Genomic DNA, 20,953 nt, shown 5'->3' on the forward strand with positions numbered 1-20,953 from the left:
TCTCTACATGGGTAAAAAAAAAAAAATAAATAAATGAATAGCAACTTGTATTCAGTTAAGCATATACAATTATTTACAATGGGGTTTTGGCATTGTATAACCTGAATGGCTTGATTTCAAGAAGAGACAATTCAAGCTGTATTTTGAATATGCATTTTATTTTCTTTGTGTGTGAATGAGTAAACTTATGAAAACTAACACGTTGTCCCTTTAGGTAAACCTAAAAATGCTTTTTTTTATTTTTATTTATTTATTTTTTTTATTATTCCAAAACCCAATTTAAAGTTTCCGGTTTTGTTCACTTTTCCTTGATTTTCTGCTGTAAAATCAATTTAGTTGGAGTGGGTGCGTATCTGAATAGTTTTACTGCATGGAAATTTCCAAGTGCTCAATATGCTAGAGTTTAAATGGCAGAAAGGGGTGGATGATCAAAAGTTCACTAAAAGACCATATGTTATTATAGTATGAAAAAGGGATCATTTTCTTTTCCAAGTTTTTTTTAAGATTTAGTGTTTAAGTTGGGGCTCTAGCATGTTAAGTGAATCTCTTTAAGTATGCAATTAAGATTAGTGTTTAGAAGCAAAAATCAATGGGAAGGTAAAAGAATATTCATGCCGACATAATGCCGCTTGTCTTGGTCCTCGGGTGACCCAAGGTCACACAATAATGCAAAGCTGTTGATGAGAATTAGATTGGCTGTTAAGCATCTTGTCTATGCTTCGCGGTCTCTCTATCCCCCTCTCTTCACCTTGGACTGCTGTCATAGTGACCTCCATCCACTGTTTTTGCTTAGGTAATTATTTTGCTGTAGTGAACGTACACGTATACACACACACACACACACACACACACACACACTTGATCTGTCTGAGTTAATTTACACTTATTTTTTGAATGTTAGTGAAATGTTTCGGATAATTCAGGTAGACCCCCCCCCCCGGGAGATAAATACCTTGCAAAGTCATGGAACACAGCGGCTCATGTGACAGGAATTGTCTCTAACTGGAAATTGTGGTAATGGGAGAATTATCATAATAGAGCTATTGTAGGTTGGCCTTTCCTACCCTTTCCCCATCCGCTTAGCCAATTGCTGCTATCATGATGATGCTGCCGTTGTGGCAGTCATCATCATCATAGCCGGCCATCCTTGCTTCTTGTCAGTGAAAAGGAAAGTGGACAACAAGCGACATTTGTGTATAGCTGGATAGAATCAATATGGCTGAATATTATCACCTGTATACTTTTTTTTTTTTTTTTTTTTTTTTTTTTAATTCTATCCTTGTACAGTTATTTAAAGAAAATTTGATTCTGAAGAAAGACTTTTAAAGATGAAGGTATAGAATTCTAATTCTGATTTCATAATTTTTATAATGGAACTATTTCCATGAAAAATGACTATTTACATCCAATTTTAGGGATTAAAATATTGCCGTAACATTTTAGATTTATTTGGTTCAATTAAAAATTTAATGACTAAATGATTTTTTTGCTAAAGAAAATGTAATTGTTTTAAATAAAGAAAACAAAAAATATCGGGCAACACTGGATAGGTACAGCTTTTATGGATATAAAAATCAAATTCCCTTGGATACTGCTAATTATGTACTAATCACGTTGACAGATTCTTACTAGATCATTGAAGTTGAGCAACATTGAACCTAACCAGATGGGTAACCAATTTACGAATACCAGATGCTGTATGTAGATGTCGACACCTATCTGCAAGAGTTGCAAAAACTTGTCATTTCCTCTAATGAGAATATACATGTGACTGGAGGCCGCTTGTGAATTTCATATTCCCATGAAACTACCTCCTTTGGAAAAATTTAGTTAAACCGGCATTAGGGTTAGTACAATACAATCATGTTGACAGACCGGTTCTCGCCGATCACCAAAGTTAAGCAACATTGAGCCTGGCCAGTGCGAGATGGGTTACCATTTGAGAAGGCTAGGCACTGTATGTACCTTCTGGGAAGGTTGGGTGTGGGGCCAGCATCCTCACCCCAAAAAAAAGAACTCCTTGCTACAAAAGCATCTACAAAGTTGTGGATGGCTTATGCCCCTCCAGGGGCTCCAGGCTATGGTTTTGGTGGATGGTGGCAAATGGGTTAGTGCTGCAGTTTCATTTAATTTTTCTTTTCAATTATCTATATATTAATAATATTAGTACCTTGTATGTACAAGTCATGCTTTCCAGATTATAAATTATTTGATCAGAAGATCCTATTTATTAAAAAGGGGATAGGTCATAACGTACTATAAAAATTAAATTAATATCTAGATACGCTAATTTAATATTTGTAGTACGACGTTATCACTAGGGCTATGACAAGAGAATATTTTTTTATTTTGGCTCTCGAGTATATATCAGTTAATTTTTTTTTTTTTTTTTTTTTTTTTTTTTTTAGTAATTAGGTTCTCAGTTGATTAACTGTCTGTGTCGGATATATCCTCAAGAGTCAAAACAAAGAATATTATCTTTTCATAGCCCTAGTTATCACGTATCCCCATCAATAAATAGGATCTCCCAATCAGTGAAGACCAATGTTAAAAAAGATCACTTTTTGACCGTACATGAAACTAAAATATACCTTCTTTGTCTTCTGACTAGAATCTGTTCTGTCTAAAGACAGTATAATATTGTGAGGTTTCTTTTCATACAGACATCCATACAATGGAAATATATCTGACTCCTATAAGGATATTGGAGATAAACCATAATAACTAGATATGTTCTAACACTACATTAACTAGATCACTTAAATATTTTTAGTTTTAACAAGAGCTACAATATCGTGGGGTCTCCCTTTATGCTGAATGTCCACAGGTTACCCAGCAGCAATATATTACATATGAAAGATGCCGCTGTAGAATCTCCACAGGTCCTGCTAGTGTATTTAAATGTCTATTTACTGAACGCCATAAAAGAATTCAAACTGATATTTTAAGGGCGATATTTGGGTTAAATGTGACATTGTTCTGACTAAGTCGAAAGTGGACAAGTGTTAAAAGCATGGACAGTGCTTGGACAGATTGGTCGGAATTACTGATTAAGAGTAAGATAGACGGAATGACGAATGACTCTCTCCCCACATCCTTTGATGGCCTTTTATTTTCAAAAATAAATTTGAACAAACTTCAGAAGTGCTAATAAATTTGCTCCCATCTGCAGGATGGCTGGAGATGAGAAGTGCGAAGACAAATGCAGCAACATGTGACAGAAATTTTTTTTTTTTTTTTTTTTTTCCTCGTAAAACATTCACAGTAACTGCAAGGAACTTTTTCTTTGTTTTAACATCGAATGGAATAACAGCTTCTTTCAAGAACTTCTCCTCTGCGGAGCACATTAATATGGAACTGCTTCCCCGCAGCCTACAAGGTTGTCTTCAAATCAAATGTCAAATACGTAAAACAGTTCTAAGTAATAAAATTTTGTTCATTGCATTAATTTTTTTAACCTTTTTTCTTCGAGTGACGTTTTAGCTTTTGTCAATGATCTCAACTAAATAAAATAAGCTAATTAAGGTAGCTGATCGGTAGTTATTTGTATATCTTTTTTTAGTGAGCGATTAAATTGTTCAAATTAATGATCAATTACAAGTTCACATTCCCACATAACTATATTTTAATCTTTAAATTGAACACTTTCATATGGTATAGCATCTCCTTCACTGTTGGACAAAATCAATAAGATTTTTTTTTTTTTTTTACTTGACCTATTGATTGTACTCTAACAGTCTTACTTGGCACAGTTCCAAGTGGCCTTCCTACCAGGTTTGAGAAGGCATTCATACTTTTGAAAATGCTGAGGGGACTTCCAGGTTATTTTGGAATGTGCGCCTCCCTTATGAGGAGGCAGGTAAATACTTACTTGGGTATGGAAAATTTAAGCAGTTTTTACTTTAACAAATTTTATAGATTTTATTTTCTATTCTAATAGTATTATGATTTTAGTCCAATTTTTTTTTTCTCTTACAAATAAATAGTATAAATGTTATAAATCTGTTTGGTATATAGTGTTATGACTTTTTTTTTTTTTTTTTTGTGAGAAAAACAGAAACAAAGAAATAAGTACACCTTTTTTTTTGTTTTTCCTAACAATTTTATTGATCAGAGATGTGAGGGGGGGGGTGAATCTACAAATTTTTGAAAGGTTAATATTTTTAAGTATTGTAAAATAATAAAATTTAACGGTTGAAAAGACCAAATAAATGCAGAAATTTTTTTAATAAACATATCTATTAAAATTAAACTCCATTTTAATAAATGTTTATCAAAATTTTCTGGTCTTTTCAACTGTTAAATTTTAAGTTCTGAATATGACCTTTCTTATTTTGACCCATGCATACGGCTGATGCTTCACTGTTATCGGACATCTAAACCTCAGTCGGTCTCAATTTCCAATCTCTGAAGATGTACCAGGCTCTACCTCCAGCATGACATGAAAGTAGAAAAAAAAAAAAAAAACTATTTCCTGACTAATATTTTACTAGTCGAAAATTTGAAAGAAATTTGAATAAATACATGTTAAAATAAATTTTACATTTATCTGTTTTTTTCGACCGTTAAATGTTAAGTTCTGAATACCACGTGCTTCTTAAATAGATTTCCTGTTAGTGGCCTGGCAAGGCCACAGGGGAGACAACCAATACGGCAAAACTGAAGCTGGCTTGCTAGGGCATTATATATACAAATGTAGGCAAATTTGGGCATATTTTATTGGTTTGAAAATAGTTTTTTTTTTACCAATTGTAAAAACATTTTAACCATAGAATAGTATAATCTTCAAAAAGCCTGCAAATTTTCATGTCGTTTCGTCCCATAGAACCCAAGATATGAGCATTTCCATATTCAATTTGGCTATCAGTTTATAAGTTCCAAATCTCCGTGACTATTGATCAGAATTTAACAAATGAAGGCTTGTTGAATTGTAGTGAGCTATGTGACATTTTGCCCTTAAGCTCGCACATTAAGGTGATTATCTAATTTTGGCAATTTTTTTTTTTTTTTTTTTTTACAGCCATAAAATGTTTGTTTTCCTAGTTTTGCATATGAATTACAAAATATCTATTTCCCCCAAAACCTCTGGCCTTAATGGAGAAGAGACTAAAACTTGCTATGATTCAAGATGATCTGAAATAACAGCAAGGGAAAACATGATTCCAAATATGTTATATCTCTCCTCTTTTGGAAATAGGGTACGATTATGAATATCTCCAGTATCAAATAATCCTTGTACACTGAAATTTACTGTATGGAAACCAGAGGGGAGATATGACATCAGAAATATTTGCAATCAAGTCTCCCCTTGCTGTTATTTCAGATCATTCGAAACAATAGCAAGTTTTAGTCTTCCCTCCATCAAGGCCAGAGGTTTTAGGGAAATATATAATAAACCCAGCTTATTTAAAAAAAAGCGTTGTAGTTGGAAAGAAATCAATTCCTGTAATGTTCAAACCCATGTACTGTTTTTACATACCTGTTGTACTTTATAAACTTTGGGCTGAATTCTTAGCATTTAATGTTGTGTTAGATCTTGATTAATCTAAAGTATGATTGAATTCTGATTTTAAGCTTCGATTTAAGTTTCTATGATAATGATTTAACAGATTTTTACAAAGTAGTACGAGGGGTGTTGTAATTAGTAATGCCCCTGACCTACTTCCCATAGCATTAGAGCAACGAAACTTGGCACAGTTATTAGTCTTTCTCTACATAGGAACCACCCAGAGTTATGCATTTCTCCCATCGTTTGATGCAACTCTGGAGACAGTTTTTGTAGAACACCTCAGGTTTGTCCTCCAACCATGACGTGACTTCAGAAATCAAGGCTGCATCATCTTGGAAACGCTTTCCTTTCAAAAACAACTTCATAGCTGGGAAGAGGTGAAAGTCTGGTGTAAGGTCAGGAGAGTAGGGAGGATGGGGACGATTTCATAACCACACGCCCATGCTTCTGATCTGGCGACATGTGAGTTGTGGACCGGAGCATTGTCCTGCAGGAGGAGAGTACCTTTGCTGATCTTGCCGCACAATAGGCTCCTGTAATTGTGGTATCCTTTGCCAGGAAATCTGTCATCACTACTCCGTCCTGGTCCCAGAAGACTGTGAGCATGACCTTGCCAGTGGGGTGCTGCACCCTTGCCTTCTTTGGAAGTGGCGAGTCCAAGTGCTTCCATAGCATTGACTGGGCTTTGGTCTCTGGATCATAGTAATGGACCCAGGTTTCATCCTGTGTAATCAGTCTCTTGAAAAGTTTTGACTCATCTTCTTGGCATATCTCCAAATTCATCATCAAGCACTCAATGCGTTCTTGCTTCTGAAATGATGTGAGCAACCTGGGAATCCATCTGGCAGACACCTTATGCATATGCAAATGGTCATGAATGATAGTTTCCGCAGACCCTGTACTAATCTTGACATCTTGGGCTATTTGGCGAATAGTAATGTGCCGATTTTCCAAAATGGTAGCCTCAACTTGCTGGACAGATGCCTCATCAATGGCAGAAGGGGGGGGGAGTCTGGGAGCTGTTTCCACAGACTCCCGGCCATGTTTGAATTCACGATGCCAGCATTTTACAAGGTCATATGATGGGGCATTATCACCATAAGTTTCTTTCATTTCAAGTCTCTTGTGGTGTGCGTCCTTTCAAATACAAAACCTGTATCACTGCTCGACATTCAACAGGCTCCATTTCACACCTGACTCCATTCAAACACCTGTAAAACAGAAACCGCAATTAGTTCAGAGCTGTAATTTGCTACATAACCTGTAGAGATATAAATCATTGCACATACAAAATTTCAGCTAGATCAGACAACTGGAAGTGGGTCAGGGGCCTTATTGCATGGCCCTTGTATGCCGATTTATCTTATCAATTTTGAAATATTTGTCAACTTTGCTTGGTTGTAACTTTGCTTCCTGTGGTCGTAAAAGAAAAAAAAAAAATCAAAAACCAGTAGAGATGGACTTCTATGCTTATAGTCTGTAAAATTTCAGCCATATCCAATCAAATTTAACCCCACGCATATGTATCCAAACGTAATGCATGAAATGAAAACATTGAAAAAAAAACTTTCCCCTTTTTGCCGTCGTAATATTTTTACCGTTTCCATTTTTAACTTGGAGCATAAGAACAATGAACGCATAAAAGCAAAATAAATTAACATTGGAATGCTTGTTCTATTCTCTCTTCATCAATGTAATTCTTTTAAAAAAATTGACCAACAAATAAAGATGACTTGTTGAAGCACATTAGGTATGTAATATTGCCGATGTCCACGAAAATACAGCATACGTTTGTAATGCTAATTAACTGTCTGTCGGATATATACTGAAGTCAAAACCATGAAAAGCATATGCTGTTGTCATAGCCCTACTAATGGAGCAGTAATGTGGACAGAATGTTTTTTTTCTTGAGAGATAAAAACAACTATGGTTTACTTTATTTTTGGCTGTATATTGTAGAGACCGTAATTTAATGCTGAGGTTAAAAACCTTTAGGAAATTCTATTTAACTTTTGATGTGTTCTCCACTGCTCACATCGTAGTTCCTGGCTGTTTGTTCAAACTCTTACCATGTATCATCTGAAACTATATCTATGAAGATAATGGCATCTTGACGTAAATGTCCCCACCCTACCTGACAAGCAGCAAAATCCCACCCCTACACAGATCCTCAGATGTAAGAAAGCCTTCTATTCTCCTAGTTTCTTCCCTAGGACTTCTAGACTTTGGAATTGCCTTTCGGGTTCCTGCTTCCCTTACTGTACTGACATGCAGAAGTTCAAGTGTAATGTAAACAGACATCTTGCTGCTCAACTCCCTACATAGTACACCTGCAAATTAAGTCCCAGATAGTAGGCCCCTGCGTCGGTGGCACAATGAGGGTGAAAATGCAATAAAAAAAAGTATATTTAATTTTTATCAAAGCTGTTATATGAATGTTGAGCAAAAATAACCTATGCAACGTATTTTTATTTGATTTGAAACTTACAGAAATTCAATAATAGACATGTTAATCAATTGAGTGTTTGTAGCAGTGGTGCACAGAGGGTTAGGGTTTCAGATTTTGTAGAGGATTAAAGGTTATAAATTTAGCAAATTTATTTCAACTGTCATTTTACTTACCATTCCCTTCCTACTCATGCCTATTTCAATTATATAAAGGATTAGAGTATTTTGTTACTAATTGGATTTTCATTCATGGAAACTTAATTCAAAACAATATTTTTTTTTTTTTATATTTATTTATTTATATATATATATATATATATATATATATATATACTGCGATTTCTATAGATTATTTTTTTTCTAATTTCTAGGTTGAAAGTGCTGCAAATGTTGAAAGTATTTCAAAGAAATCTCAGGAACCCTCCTCCAAATATCTCAAAGACCGTGACACTTGCTTGGCATACTTTGAACAGTGGTGTGAACATGATCAGGTGGAATTTGTGCAGCTCCTCTTCTCACGGATGTGCCACTACCAACATGGACAAATCAACACATTCCTTAAACCAATGCTGCAAAGAGACTTCATTTCGGGATTACCGGGTAAGAAACCATTTCTTGAAAAATTCATATTTTATATTGTGTGTGTGTATATTGCATTAGTTTGAACTTTGATTCTGAAATGTTTAAGTAGTTGAATTCTATAAAAGGGTAAATGAAATACAGCTTATGATGTCTCGTTATATACAGCTTATGATGTCTCGTTATATATACAAAGGGTAATATGATTCTCCAGTTAACAATTCTGAAAATTTTCAAGAAATTTAAATCTATATCTATAAAAGTGAACGTGTCTGTATATTTCCCTACGCAATAACTTTGTCAATTTTAAGTCTACAGACTCGAAATTTGATATACAGGGTACTGAAATTTGGGAAAATCTTTAATCAGTTTTCGGCCAGAAATTTGGCTGTTAAGGGGTAAGTTCAATGATTGGACCTTTGAGAACTCTACCAAACTCCTCCGCCAATTTTGAGTCTAAACACTTGAAATTTTAGATATAGTTTCCTTGGACATGGATCTTACTTAACTTGATTTGAGCCCCAAACAATAAATCTTAAGGGGTCATAATAGGGGTCAAAGTTAAAAAAAAAAAATTGAGTTTTTTTTTTTGCTCACATACACCTCCAGACACCCGGGCAACGCCGGACTGAAATGCTAGTAATTGATAAAACTTTTTTTTTTTTTTTTTACGAATTAGATTTAAACATCATGTAATGTTCTTAAATTATAAATATTTAAGTTTGGTTACAAGCCGGATTGTGAAGTAGAGTATGTCAGATTTCTAGAATTTCAAAATATTTTTTTTTTTACACAATTGCTAAACTAGACTAAACGGCAATTGAGGATTAGAGTTAATGATGATTAGGAGGATGCTGGGACAAATGCTATGAAGATTAGACCATAATTAAATTCTGCTTAGTTTTAACTAAGAGAACAGCTCAACAAGAATGTAAACATTGGATTTGAAAACTACCATGTTGTAGTCAGCTGGGAAGCAGCATATGGTATTGTTCCAGACAGGTTTTTATTAGAAAGAAACTTTGCTCATGAAATTTCAGTTTAGTTTTAGGTATGAGGCTAATTTTTAATGTATTACGGGAGGTTATAGATTGGTGTTTCGAACATCTCCCATAAAAATAACTATATATGAAGAGTCATCACGAAAGGAGCTGCAGGAAAAAGGGCATCCACCACTAAATTTCGAAGTCTATTTTGTATTGTCAGGACAGGAAAGTTCTTCGGATGTGGCAACAATACTCTTAGGATGTATTCAACCCTGAAGCAGGTAAAGAGTTGTCAGGACTGAGGCTTTCTGGAACAATAGAATTATCCATTTTTCCAGAGATTTTTGCAGCAGTCCCATCATTTGAGGTATGGACTGAAGATCAGCCCTAGAAACTTTACTAAGCCAGAGTAGTAATAGTCATTTCGACTGAAACAAAGTGAGGATTTTAGTATTGGTTGCGAAAGGAGATTCTAGATTTAAGATTAAAAGTAACCAGCTACCTTTTTATTTTACCATGTGCTGAAGATTGGAAGAATAAATCAGAAAGATCTTAATCAATAATGCTTTTCAAAGTGCTGCCAAAGTTGGTTGACCTTTGCATATATGGATGCTTTCAGAGTATGATTTAAGAGATCATTAACGATCAGGAAGAGTTGACCCAGACTAGATCGTTGAGGCATATTGTTTTAGTCTGTCCATTTTTTTTTTATTATCAATATTTTTTCACTTAATTTCAATAAACATTCAGTTAATTGTAAATATGAAGAAATTGAAACAAAATATATACGAGATAAATTGTGTACTTTAATTTACCAGAATACTTATTTTCTCTGTAAACATGTCAACTATTTTAATTTTTTAATTTAAAGATAAATTACTCTGACACTTTGGAAGCAATTAAACTTTACTTTTACGGCTATAAAATTATTATAAACTAGCTGTATCCTATCATCCATTGCTGTGGCTCAATTTAATGAAATGAAAAAATCCAAAGAAAATGGATGCTTCTTATATGCTTAATTCCCCAGTACTTGTGGATACACAGTACTTTTTGTTCCAATTTTTGAACAGATATAGAATTTTTGGTTTGCAGATTCTAGAACATGCAACATACATGTGAGGAAACAGTGTATAGATGTAAACCACACAATTGTAAAGATTGTCCCAGGCCTTTGTTGATTGTGTTTGCAATCTCCTAAATTAAATTGATGTATCCAATGGAATCATAGGAATGTCTGAGGACATCTTCACTTTTGACAGGACCTTTCAAAAATTGTTGCTTCTATGATATTCATTAATTTTTTTACTGCAAGTCACTTGCCATTGTAAAGCTTGGGCTGGTTGATATTTTGCAACATAATTGGTACAATAATTGCCAAGTGAAATATATATATATATATATGGTGGCATCCCTGGCAAATTTAGTGAATTCAAAACTTCTGTTGGATTATTAACCGCTTCGTCTGCTTCCACAAGTGTCGACAGATTTGTATGACTACCTCACTTGGAATTTTAAGCTGAATAAGTTCATGGATTTGTTTTGTGCTGCAAGAATAGCTCGTTCACTCAGCCAACTGGAATTCTTATAATTAATTTGAATATCTGGATAAATCTTTGTACCAACCCTTCTTTTGATTATATTACAAAAGTTATGAGGCAAAAAAATTCGCCCTGAACTCAGATTAGCTAGCACTTTTCCGTTCTCAATTTCCAACAATTACTGAAAATATCTCTGCAGATTGATCGTTCTGCAACTGGACACACATTTTGAGTTAAGTTTAATGTCCTCACGTGATGCCAAAAAGTAGAGTATTTGAGGCAAGCATTTATTCGATCTGCTGGTGTTGATTGAGAAATTACAGGTAACGTTTGTCTGAAATCTCCTGCAAGCAATAATATTGCATTCCTGAACGGTCTTAAATTGCCATGCAAATCTTGCAAAGATCGATTAAGAGCCTCAAGTGATTTTTTATTTTTATTTTTTTATTTATTCATTTTTTTTTTTTTTGTGCGTGCCATGTGTATTCATCCCAAGCAAAGTGTTTGCATTTCTGCAATATTTCTCTCATGCTGGATCTTTTGGAGGTATTGCACATAGGTTTTGATAAATTGAATGTTTAATGGTAATTTCAAAGCAGAATGACCAGGTCTTCCACGTGGTACTAAGGTCACAGCTATTCCGGATGAAGAAAGAGCTAAGGCTATGTCATTTTGTGACCGAATGGTTGCCGAAATCAATTTAATTGGAAAGGTTTTACCAGTTCCTTCCAGTGCTGTTCTAATTAGCAGTAATTTTCAAATAACTTTAATCTCACCATAAGTAATTTAATTGACTCTTTATAGATTATTTATCAGAAAACAAACAAGGAAGGTCGGTTCATGAGATGTGTGCATTAAATTCTAGTGTATATTATGTGCAAGAATGTCATAATTTTTTTTTTTTTACCTCCCTTCTCCTCATAAGGGTAAACAAAAACTAAAATCTTTGCTTTCTAAATTGCTATTGTCTGCATTCCATTTATGTTATAAATTTTTATATTTTTAATTTTTTTGCAGGGAAGGGACTTTATCACATTGCAGAAAATATTCTTACTTATTTGGATGCCAAAAGTCTATGTTCAGCTGAACTAGTTTGTAAAGAATGGTACCGAGTTATATCTGAGGGTATGTTATGGAAAAAATTGATAGAAAGAATGGTTCGGACTGATACTCTTTGGAGAGGTTTGGCAGAAAGACGAGGCTGGTAAGAACTTTTTTGTTTCTTTTATTTAGAATTATATAAATACTAGCAGGCTGCCTAGTGTTGCCTGGTCGTAAAATATGCTTAAATGTTATGTATATTTTGTATTATAGTCGATTCATTATTTATTGTCACTATATATAATAAATGGAAGTCATTTATGTTAGTCTAGAAAAATAAAACATAACTTTGCTAATGCTACATTAATTCAATATGGGCAGACTACTAGCCAATATCTGTAGGTTTTGTGCATATTACCAGGTGCTTTCTTTAGTTACCAGAAATTATTCTATTCTTAGTCACATTCCAAAACAAGTTATATTTGATGGTGACAGCACAATTTTTACTTGCTAATCTCCTCAATGTAATCGGTAACTTTTCTAGATTTTTCACATTTAATACCAGCGATATCCATATTTACCATTTTCTTAAAATACATTACACATTAGTTATGTTTACAATGATTGAAACTCAGACACTTTGAACCTAACAAGATGGCCTTTATTCAATATTAACCTAAATACAAAAACAAACTTTACAGTGTTACATTCAAACTAGCAGAACCTATGGAAATTCCACAAGGACTCATTCATCTCTATAAATAAAATGAACTCATTTTTCCCCGTCTGATTTTGACATTAATAGGATTAAAAATCAAGATATTTCATGCAAATATAATATGCACAAACGGCAGAACAATATCTGAGGTGTGTTATAGGCTTATTATTTTTCAAATTCCTCGATAATCTTAGATTTCTATACTTTTTCTGCTGAGAAGTCACGGCCAAAATCGGTTAAGATCAATGGAAGTGGTAAAAAATTAGGGCTGCTAATGAAAATTAAATATTACAGTATAACTGGACGTATACTAAATATAATTAGATCCTTAGACTTATACAGGTTGTCATTGACGGATGTACATCCAAGCAGCATAACATTTTTTTGATATTCATAAATGACCTTCCTGATAATATTGTGTCCAAGATGGGTATATTTGTTGATGATACAACACTATAATATGCATGAGGGAAGAACAGATGTACATACATCTAAGACAATGGCAGAATCGTTGGAAAATGACCTCCCGACTATAGTGGAATGGGGCCGCAAATGGATGGTAACATTTAATGCAAGTAAAACTAAGCTGCTTTCTAACAATTACAAGATGCCTTTCCAACCGCCTATATCCATGACAAATAGCACTCTACCTGAGAATTCTACCTTCAAATTCCTCGGCCTAACATTTGCAGGCAGTATGAACTGGAACAAATACATAAAGGACATTGAAAAGGCTGCTGCAAAGAAGGTGGGTTCCCTCTATCGAGCGAGAAGACTACTCACACCTGAGAGTATCCTTTACCCCTACAAGGCCACTATGCGTTCCTGCATGGAGTATTGTTGCCACATCTGGGCTGGTGCATCTACAACTTGTCTCTCCCTCTTAGATAGGGTCCAAAAATAGTTGTCAATCTAATCGGTCCCACTTTATCAACACCAGCCCCTGTACTGTCACCGCAATGTTGCATCACTGTGCTGGTTTTACAAATATTTTAATGGAATGTATTCTGATGAACTCGTTTCACTTGTACCCCCCTCAATGTACACATCTCTGACAAACCCACTTAGCAATAAGATCTCCCCCTTTCACTGCTGATGTCCTTAAATGCCAGAAACCTTTCTATTCTAATAGTTTCTTCTCTCGAACAGTTAGACTTTGGAATTCCCTTCCTGCTTCTCTGGCTGTACTGATATGCAGAAGTTTAAATGTAACAAATACATATCTTAATCTTTTTTAGACAGGGCCCCAAATAGTAGCCCCTTACATCCAAGTGGTGATATGCTTTGTAAGGGGTGAACATGGATAAAAAAAAAAAAAAAAAAAAATCCTGACAATGACAATCAGTGTCTTATGCTAGCTGCCACTGCCAAGAAATGCCTAACAGTGGAAGACCTATTTCATTTTGGCTACTAAAACTAATGCCTGCTATTTTTCAGGGTTGACAACTGTAGTTTTATTTTCAGGGAGAGGGGGGGGCGCTTTACCAAATAAGTTCTGGTTTTGTGCCATACTTCCACCATGTAATGCCAGTATGTGGGTCCTGTTAGTACCCAATACATAGTGATTTCAAAAGTTAAATTAAAAATGATTTGGAGGTTCCATCAGCTAGAATAGAAACCAAAACCTAGCTCTTCAACATTACTTGTTACTATCTGAGCTAAATCCATATGCATAGAAGTAACATGTTTAGTCTATATATGCCTGCCAAGTTCCAATTTTTTTAATTCAATTTTTACCTGCAGCAGTTATTTTTACCAGTTAAAAACAAAATGTTTGTTCCACAGATTACACTATCCCTATATTAGTTTTAATCCTGTAAACCAAAAATTGGCAGTTTGGTAGACCATTCTTCACATGCAGACAAGGCCACACACACACACACACACATATATATATATATATATATATGAATGTGTGTGAAAGATTGGGTGTGCAAAATTTTAGATTTTTAAACTTTTGGTTCAGGCCTTTTTATGAAAAGCAATTAAAATTATGGGTGGTATACTTTGTAGAAGCTTAAAAACAAGCCATTAACTAGGTGAACATGTTGACAGCTTAAAAATTTAATTCACCTGAGGTAACAGATCACTGTAAATATTCCCCCCTCTAATTTGAATAAATTAATATGGTCACAGAACTAGCTTTATATATTGAGTACTTCAAAACATCACAAAGCCATTGAAAAACTTGATATTAGTGGAAATCAACCTAACAACTAAAGTTTCAATTCTGTAGTGTAAAGCTTTTTTTTTTAATTTTTTTTTTTTTATATATATATATATATATATATATATATATATATATATATATATATATATATATATATATACAAGGGAGTCACTACTGAAATTCCCTCAAAAATAAGGATTACTGAGTGCAAGGTGGTCAGTGACAAGTGTAGTGATCAATAATGGTGGAATTGGGCAGAATTTGATTTAAGAGGACGGATCAACATAACTTTGCTTACATTGAACTTAAAGACAACCAGGTCAACTAGGAAGCAGGCCAGCGGTATAGTTCCACAGGCGGGTAGTTCTAGGAAAGGAACTTTGTTCATGATGTTTACGTTAGATTTAGGCACAGATAGTGGAGAAATTGTTCTGTAGCTTGACCAATTTTTTTTTTTTGGGGGGGGGGCGGGCGCTATAGTGAAGTTCAGTTATTTGTCATGAAAATAACTATAGAGCAGAGATACTTGCAATCTGTGATGGGGGTGGGGGGGGAAGAGACCTTTAGCTCTGTCTTGGCAGGAAACGATACCCTTAGCAGTTCCTCTCCAGATGTGACGGCTGTATTCTATTTTAGGATGTATTCTGCTCTTACAGAATTTTAAAACTATCAATAATTTAAATTGATTTAATTTCATGTAATGAATGTTGATAGGAGGAGGTTCATGCTCTGAGCCCCCCTCCCCCCGCTTCCATCCTCATCTTTTTCATAGATATAAAATCATTCCATCCAAATTTCATGTTCATAGGTCTATTAAACTAAAAAGTAGGAGACATAATTTGTAGCTATATACATAAGTATATGGTGTGAACAGCATTTGTTGTAAAAGTTTGTCACATTTTTAAGTAATACATTTATAAGACTATTCAGTTTCTCTTAATGTTCTGTTGATTTGGCTTGATAAAATTCTATTGTCTGTCACTACAGCATCAGGTTCAATCCCTAGTGATCCTATATCTCCACTCATCTTTGGTGTTGTCTTTCATTTAACTGCACCTCCATAAAAGAATTTAAGGTTATTTAGGTTAGTGTGGTCAGTTAAACTTGTCTGAATGCTTTCGTCTTCTAACTGGTCTGACACTGAGCCTTGTTGCCACATTTATAAAATACTTTTTTTTTTATATATAAAAAGAAAACTTTGTCTTTTCACCTTAAGCAAAGCATATTGGCACTTTGAACATTAGGAACTACTATTTAGGACTGTGGGAAGTTGAGCAGCAAGAGGTATGTTCACATTATATTTTAGTTTAGTAGAGTCAAGGAAACAAAGATAATTCCAGTGTCTAGCCATCCAAGAGAAGATACTTGAACTGCTTTCCAGCATTTAGGGACCTCAGCAGTAAGGGGTGTGATTTTTCTATTTGTTGGGTTAGTTAGAATCATGTATGTTGAGGTGGCACAAGTGTTATAAGTTCATCAGCACATTCCATGTAAGTACTTTTAAAACGGACACAACATTGTGACAGAGGTTGTAGCTTGGTTCGTAGTGCAGAACCTATTAGATTGGAAACTTTTTTTTTTTTTTTTAAGAGCGAGACTAGTGGTAGATGCACCAGCCCAGTGTGGCAGCAATACTCTGTGCATGGACAATTGTTACAGAGAAACATTTTGCATGACTCTAGGTATATCTTTTAGCATTGCAATCAACCACCCTTTCCAGGAATTGAGTTTCTAATATTGGCAGATATTCTTATCAAAGAATCACAAAATCATGTGTGGTGACTCATTTTGATATGCCAGTTTTTTTGCATCATCTTGCACAAAATTTCGGAAATCATAATACTGAATTTCACATGAAAACAATGGTATCTATGTATTCCTCATTTTTTAAGATGATGATATCCAAAAATTTCAAAAATCGATAAGGTAGAAAATTATTTATTAATAAAGAAAATAGAATTTGAAGAAAATGATCATATTGTGTTATGGAAGACAACAGTTCAAAAAGGAGGTAATTTCCTCCTGATAATTCTTGGAAAGCTTGGGCAAAAGACTTATTTAGTTTTTAGGCGAACAGTTATTTTTATATTAAACAATTTATGAAAAAATCTTTAATGAAAAACGCTCCAAAACCCTGTAAATGCTATGTTTATTTTTGTTTTGCATTAGTCACATTAAACATTTAGTTACTTCCCTTGTTTTGGTTTCTATTTATTTTATAAAAACAAGGTGGCTACAATTTTTCACCTGCCAAGTTTTATTTTTTATTTTTTTTTCTAATTTAGTAATTAATAATTCAGTAATATTCAAGTCATTTCGACTGCATAATTTATTAGAATTGACAAAAAAAAAGCCATTTTAAAATTTGAAAACTGTCAGCTACAAAATTTAATTCTGATAGTATAGAAGTGCCCCCCCCTTTTTTTTCTTTTAGATCTTGTATGAAAGGTAATAAATGTCTAAATACACTGTCAGCTTTAACTTTTAATCTGCACTTGTCGTCACCTTTTCAATGGCAGGCATGGCTTTTTCTTTTCTGTCTGTACTGAATTCAATCTTAAATCTTCCATTTTTTTTTTTTTTTTTTTTTTTTTTTTTTAATTCCACCTTATCCACCATAATGTTAAAGTTTGGGAATCTTGTCTTTCTAACAAATTTCAAGAAAGACCTCCAGGTTTGGAAGCTCAGAATGTCAATCAAATGTAAGGTGGGGCATAGTGAATGTGATAGTAAGCATTTAAAGCAAAAAGATACATACTTTTTTTTTTTTTTTTTTTTTTTTTTTTTAAGGAATATGCAAATTTGTTAACCTTCAAGAAGTTGCTCAATATACGTGACAGTATATTAAGTTCGTTTTTATAATTTTTAATTAGAAAAATAGGTTTTTAATGTTGGAGCGAGGAAAAAAAAAAAAACATTAGCATGTACACAAAATTGGTTGGAAACTAATTTGTTAAATGAATTAGAAAACACAGAAATGCGTTGATCCCTTAAGAAGCACAATATTCATTCCAAAAATTTTTTTTTTTTTTTTTTAATCTAAAGGAGCCCACTCTATTTTATTGTTTACAGCTTGTAAATGATATAAACTGCAAATAGAGTTAGATGTTAATTGCATGGCTGTGAAGGAAAGAAGTCAATATTATTTGCACTTTCGTGGCAGCAAAATTAACCACGTCTTTTGTGAGAAAGATATTTTAGAGAGGTTGAAATTCAGCTTTTCCTAGTCAAAAAAGATTTTTTACAATGAAACATGCTACACTTTCCTTATAAATACCTTATATATCAAGTTTAAAGCTTGTAGACAATATTCAGGAGTTTGGAGATATTTCACATACTGACAAGGTCACACACACACACACACACACACACACACACATATTAGTGGCCTGGCAAAGTCACAGGGGAGACAACCAAGCAAAAAAAAAAAATTCCAAAGCAGCAAAACTGGAGCTAGCCTGCCAGGATACTTTATATAAAAATGTAGGCAAAATTGAGCATATTTTATTGGTTTAAAAATGTAGGTTATTTATTTATTTTTTTTTTTTACAAATTGTCATTAAATTTTAACCATAGAATAGTATTAGCCTCAAAAAGCCTGCAAATTTTCATGTTTCATTTCACAGAACCAGATATGAACATTTCAATTTGGCTATGAGTGTGTGTGTGTGATATATATATATATATATATATATATAATCACATAGATTAATATACAAAGATATAATTATGTGTAAATTTTCAATATTTACTTCAACAGTGCTCAATACATAGGTAGAGCTTAGTTATGAAAATATATTCGGCAATTATGCATGAGTTTGAATTTTCACAAGAATAAAATGCGGAATATTCTGTATAGCTTAATTGCCATATATATTTTCATAACTTACTACTATATATATATATATATATTTTTAAAATGTAATTATCCACTGACACGTGTTTCATCGTCTACAACTCATCAGAGTGACTGTATTTTAAAAAATATATACTGCTCCCCATGTGGGGGTACCAAATTGGTTAAAAGGGAAAATTATTCCCAACTCGCATTTAGGTAAAAATGCACTTTCGTAAATAATTGAATTCATTCAAAACATATCGCTAAAACCAAAACAAAACAACATATATATATTATATATATATATATATATATATATTTTTGGGAATTTTAAAAATTCCAAATCTCTGACTATTGATCAGAATTTAACAAATAAAGGCTCATTGAAAAGGTAATTACCTGAATTGTGTAGTAGGCTATGTGATATTTGCCCTTCAGGTTGCACATTAACGTGGTCATTCATCATCCAGAGCTTTTTTTTTTTTTTTTTTTACAGCCATAAAATGTTTCAATCGGTCATTTGTTTTCCTAGTTTTGCATATGAATTAGAAAATATTTGATATTTCCCCAAAACTGGCTTGATGGAGGGGAGACTAAAACTTGCTACTATGGTTTCAAATGATCTGAAATAACAGCAAGGGGAGACTTGATTCCAAATATTTGTCATGTTACATCTCCCCTCTTAGGTTTTCATACATAAAGTAAATTTCAGTGTATAAGGATTATTTGACACTGGAGATATTCATAATCATACTCTATTTCCAAAGAGGGGAGATATAACATGAGAATCAAGTCTCCCTTGTTATTTCAGATCATTTGAAACCATAGCAAGTTTTAGTCTCCCTTCCATCAAGGCCAGAGATTTTGAGGATGTGTATATATATCCTATCTACATGATTATACAATACGTAGAAACTATGCATAGAAAGAATTAAGTATAATAGTTAAATGAAACAAACTGTACAATAAACCATGCATAATTAATGATCACTCAATAACAAACCATGAATAATTAATGAACATTTTCTTTTTTTTTTTTTTTTTTTTTTTTTTTTTAAGGAATATGCAAATTTGTTAACCTTCAAGAAGTTGCTCGATATACGTGACAGTATATCAAGTTCGTTTTTATAATTTTTAATTAGAAAAATAGGCTTTTAATGTTGGAGCGAGGGGGGGGGGAATTAGCATTTACACAAAATTGGTTGGAAACTAATTTGTTAAATGAATTAGAAAACACAGAAATGCGTTGTGATCCTTTAAGAAGCACAATATTCATTCCAAAAATTTTATGGTTCTGGTTAAGTTTTTAGGGAGTCTACAGCAGTTACGTTTGAACCATATTTTATTCTCCCCCCCCTCCCTTTCTCACATTCCCTGATGTCTGACTTAAAGAAATTCAACTTTAATTCGGGTGATGCAACATCTGTTAACAATTTACATTATGAACATTTTGATTCTTAAGTGTCGAAATAATTAAAAACGCTGAGGATGGCAGTCATGTCCTGGTTTGGGATCAGAAAGACACCTGTGCATGGATGTTATGTATATGATATAACGTTGAAATGGGAGTATCAATTAAGATATGTAGTGATACTTAATAAATCAAGATATTGCTGTTGAAAACTAAAATGAGCTTTGAAATGTCTTATCTTTAAGATCTTAATTCACTCCAATTATCAAAATTGGATATAATTTAAAGAATTTCCATGCTTTTATCATTTGACTTAATATCTGATACAGCATATCACATTAATTTTCTTGTTGGTCCCCCAACAAAAGGAGGGTAGACGTGTAAATTCACCCTCGTCCGTTTGTCTGTCCACACCCAATAACTACGCCTTGGAATTTTTAAAACGGACTGGATTTTCCGAGAAAACTCCGGTTGCTCCCCTAGGAGTGCCTTTTGGATTAAAATGACTAAAATTGACACTTTTGTGCTTATTAAAAAAAAAAAAAAAAAATTGATGCCTTGGATTTTTAGAAAACTTTCTGAAAAGTTGTAATTAACTGATTTCTATATAATTTTGTTTGTCTATACTTCGCGATAACTCTTGGGTGTACGTGTACCCCAGGAACTCTTTTAGGCATAATAAAAACACTCCATTTTTGTGACTGTTTTATCA

At 33.5% G+C, this 20,953-nt stretch overlaps 1 protein-coding gene across 1 annotated transcript in view; it reads left to right on the forward strand.

The window, feature by feature from the left end:
• The window catches only part of LOC145245869 (F-box/WD repeat-containing protein 1A-like), a 149,756-nt gene that overhangs the window by 89,362 nt on the left and 39,441 nt on the right, over positions 1-20,953 (forward strand). Inside the window, exons 2-3 of the mRNA XM_080107580.1 lie at positions 8,329-8,557; positions 12,081-12,267. Coding sequence (XP_079963706.1) covers positions 8,329-8,557; positions 12,081-12,267 — 416 coding nt within the window. The remainder of the gene's footprint in view (positions 1-8,328; positions 8,558-12,080; positions 12,268-20,953) is intronic.

This window comes from Euprymna scolopes, chromosome 23, assembly GCF_053919585.1.
Source record: "Euprymna scolopes isolate OS-2025 chromosome 23, ASM5391958v1, whole genome shotgun sequence".
NCBI lineage: Eukaryota > Metazoa > Mollusca > Cephalopoda > Sepiida > Sepiolidae > Euprymna > Euprymna scolopes.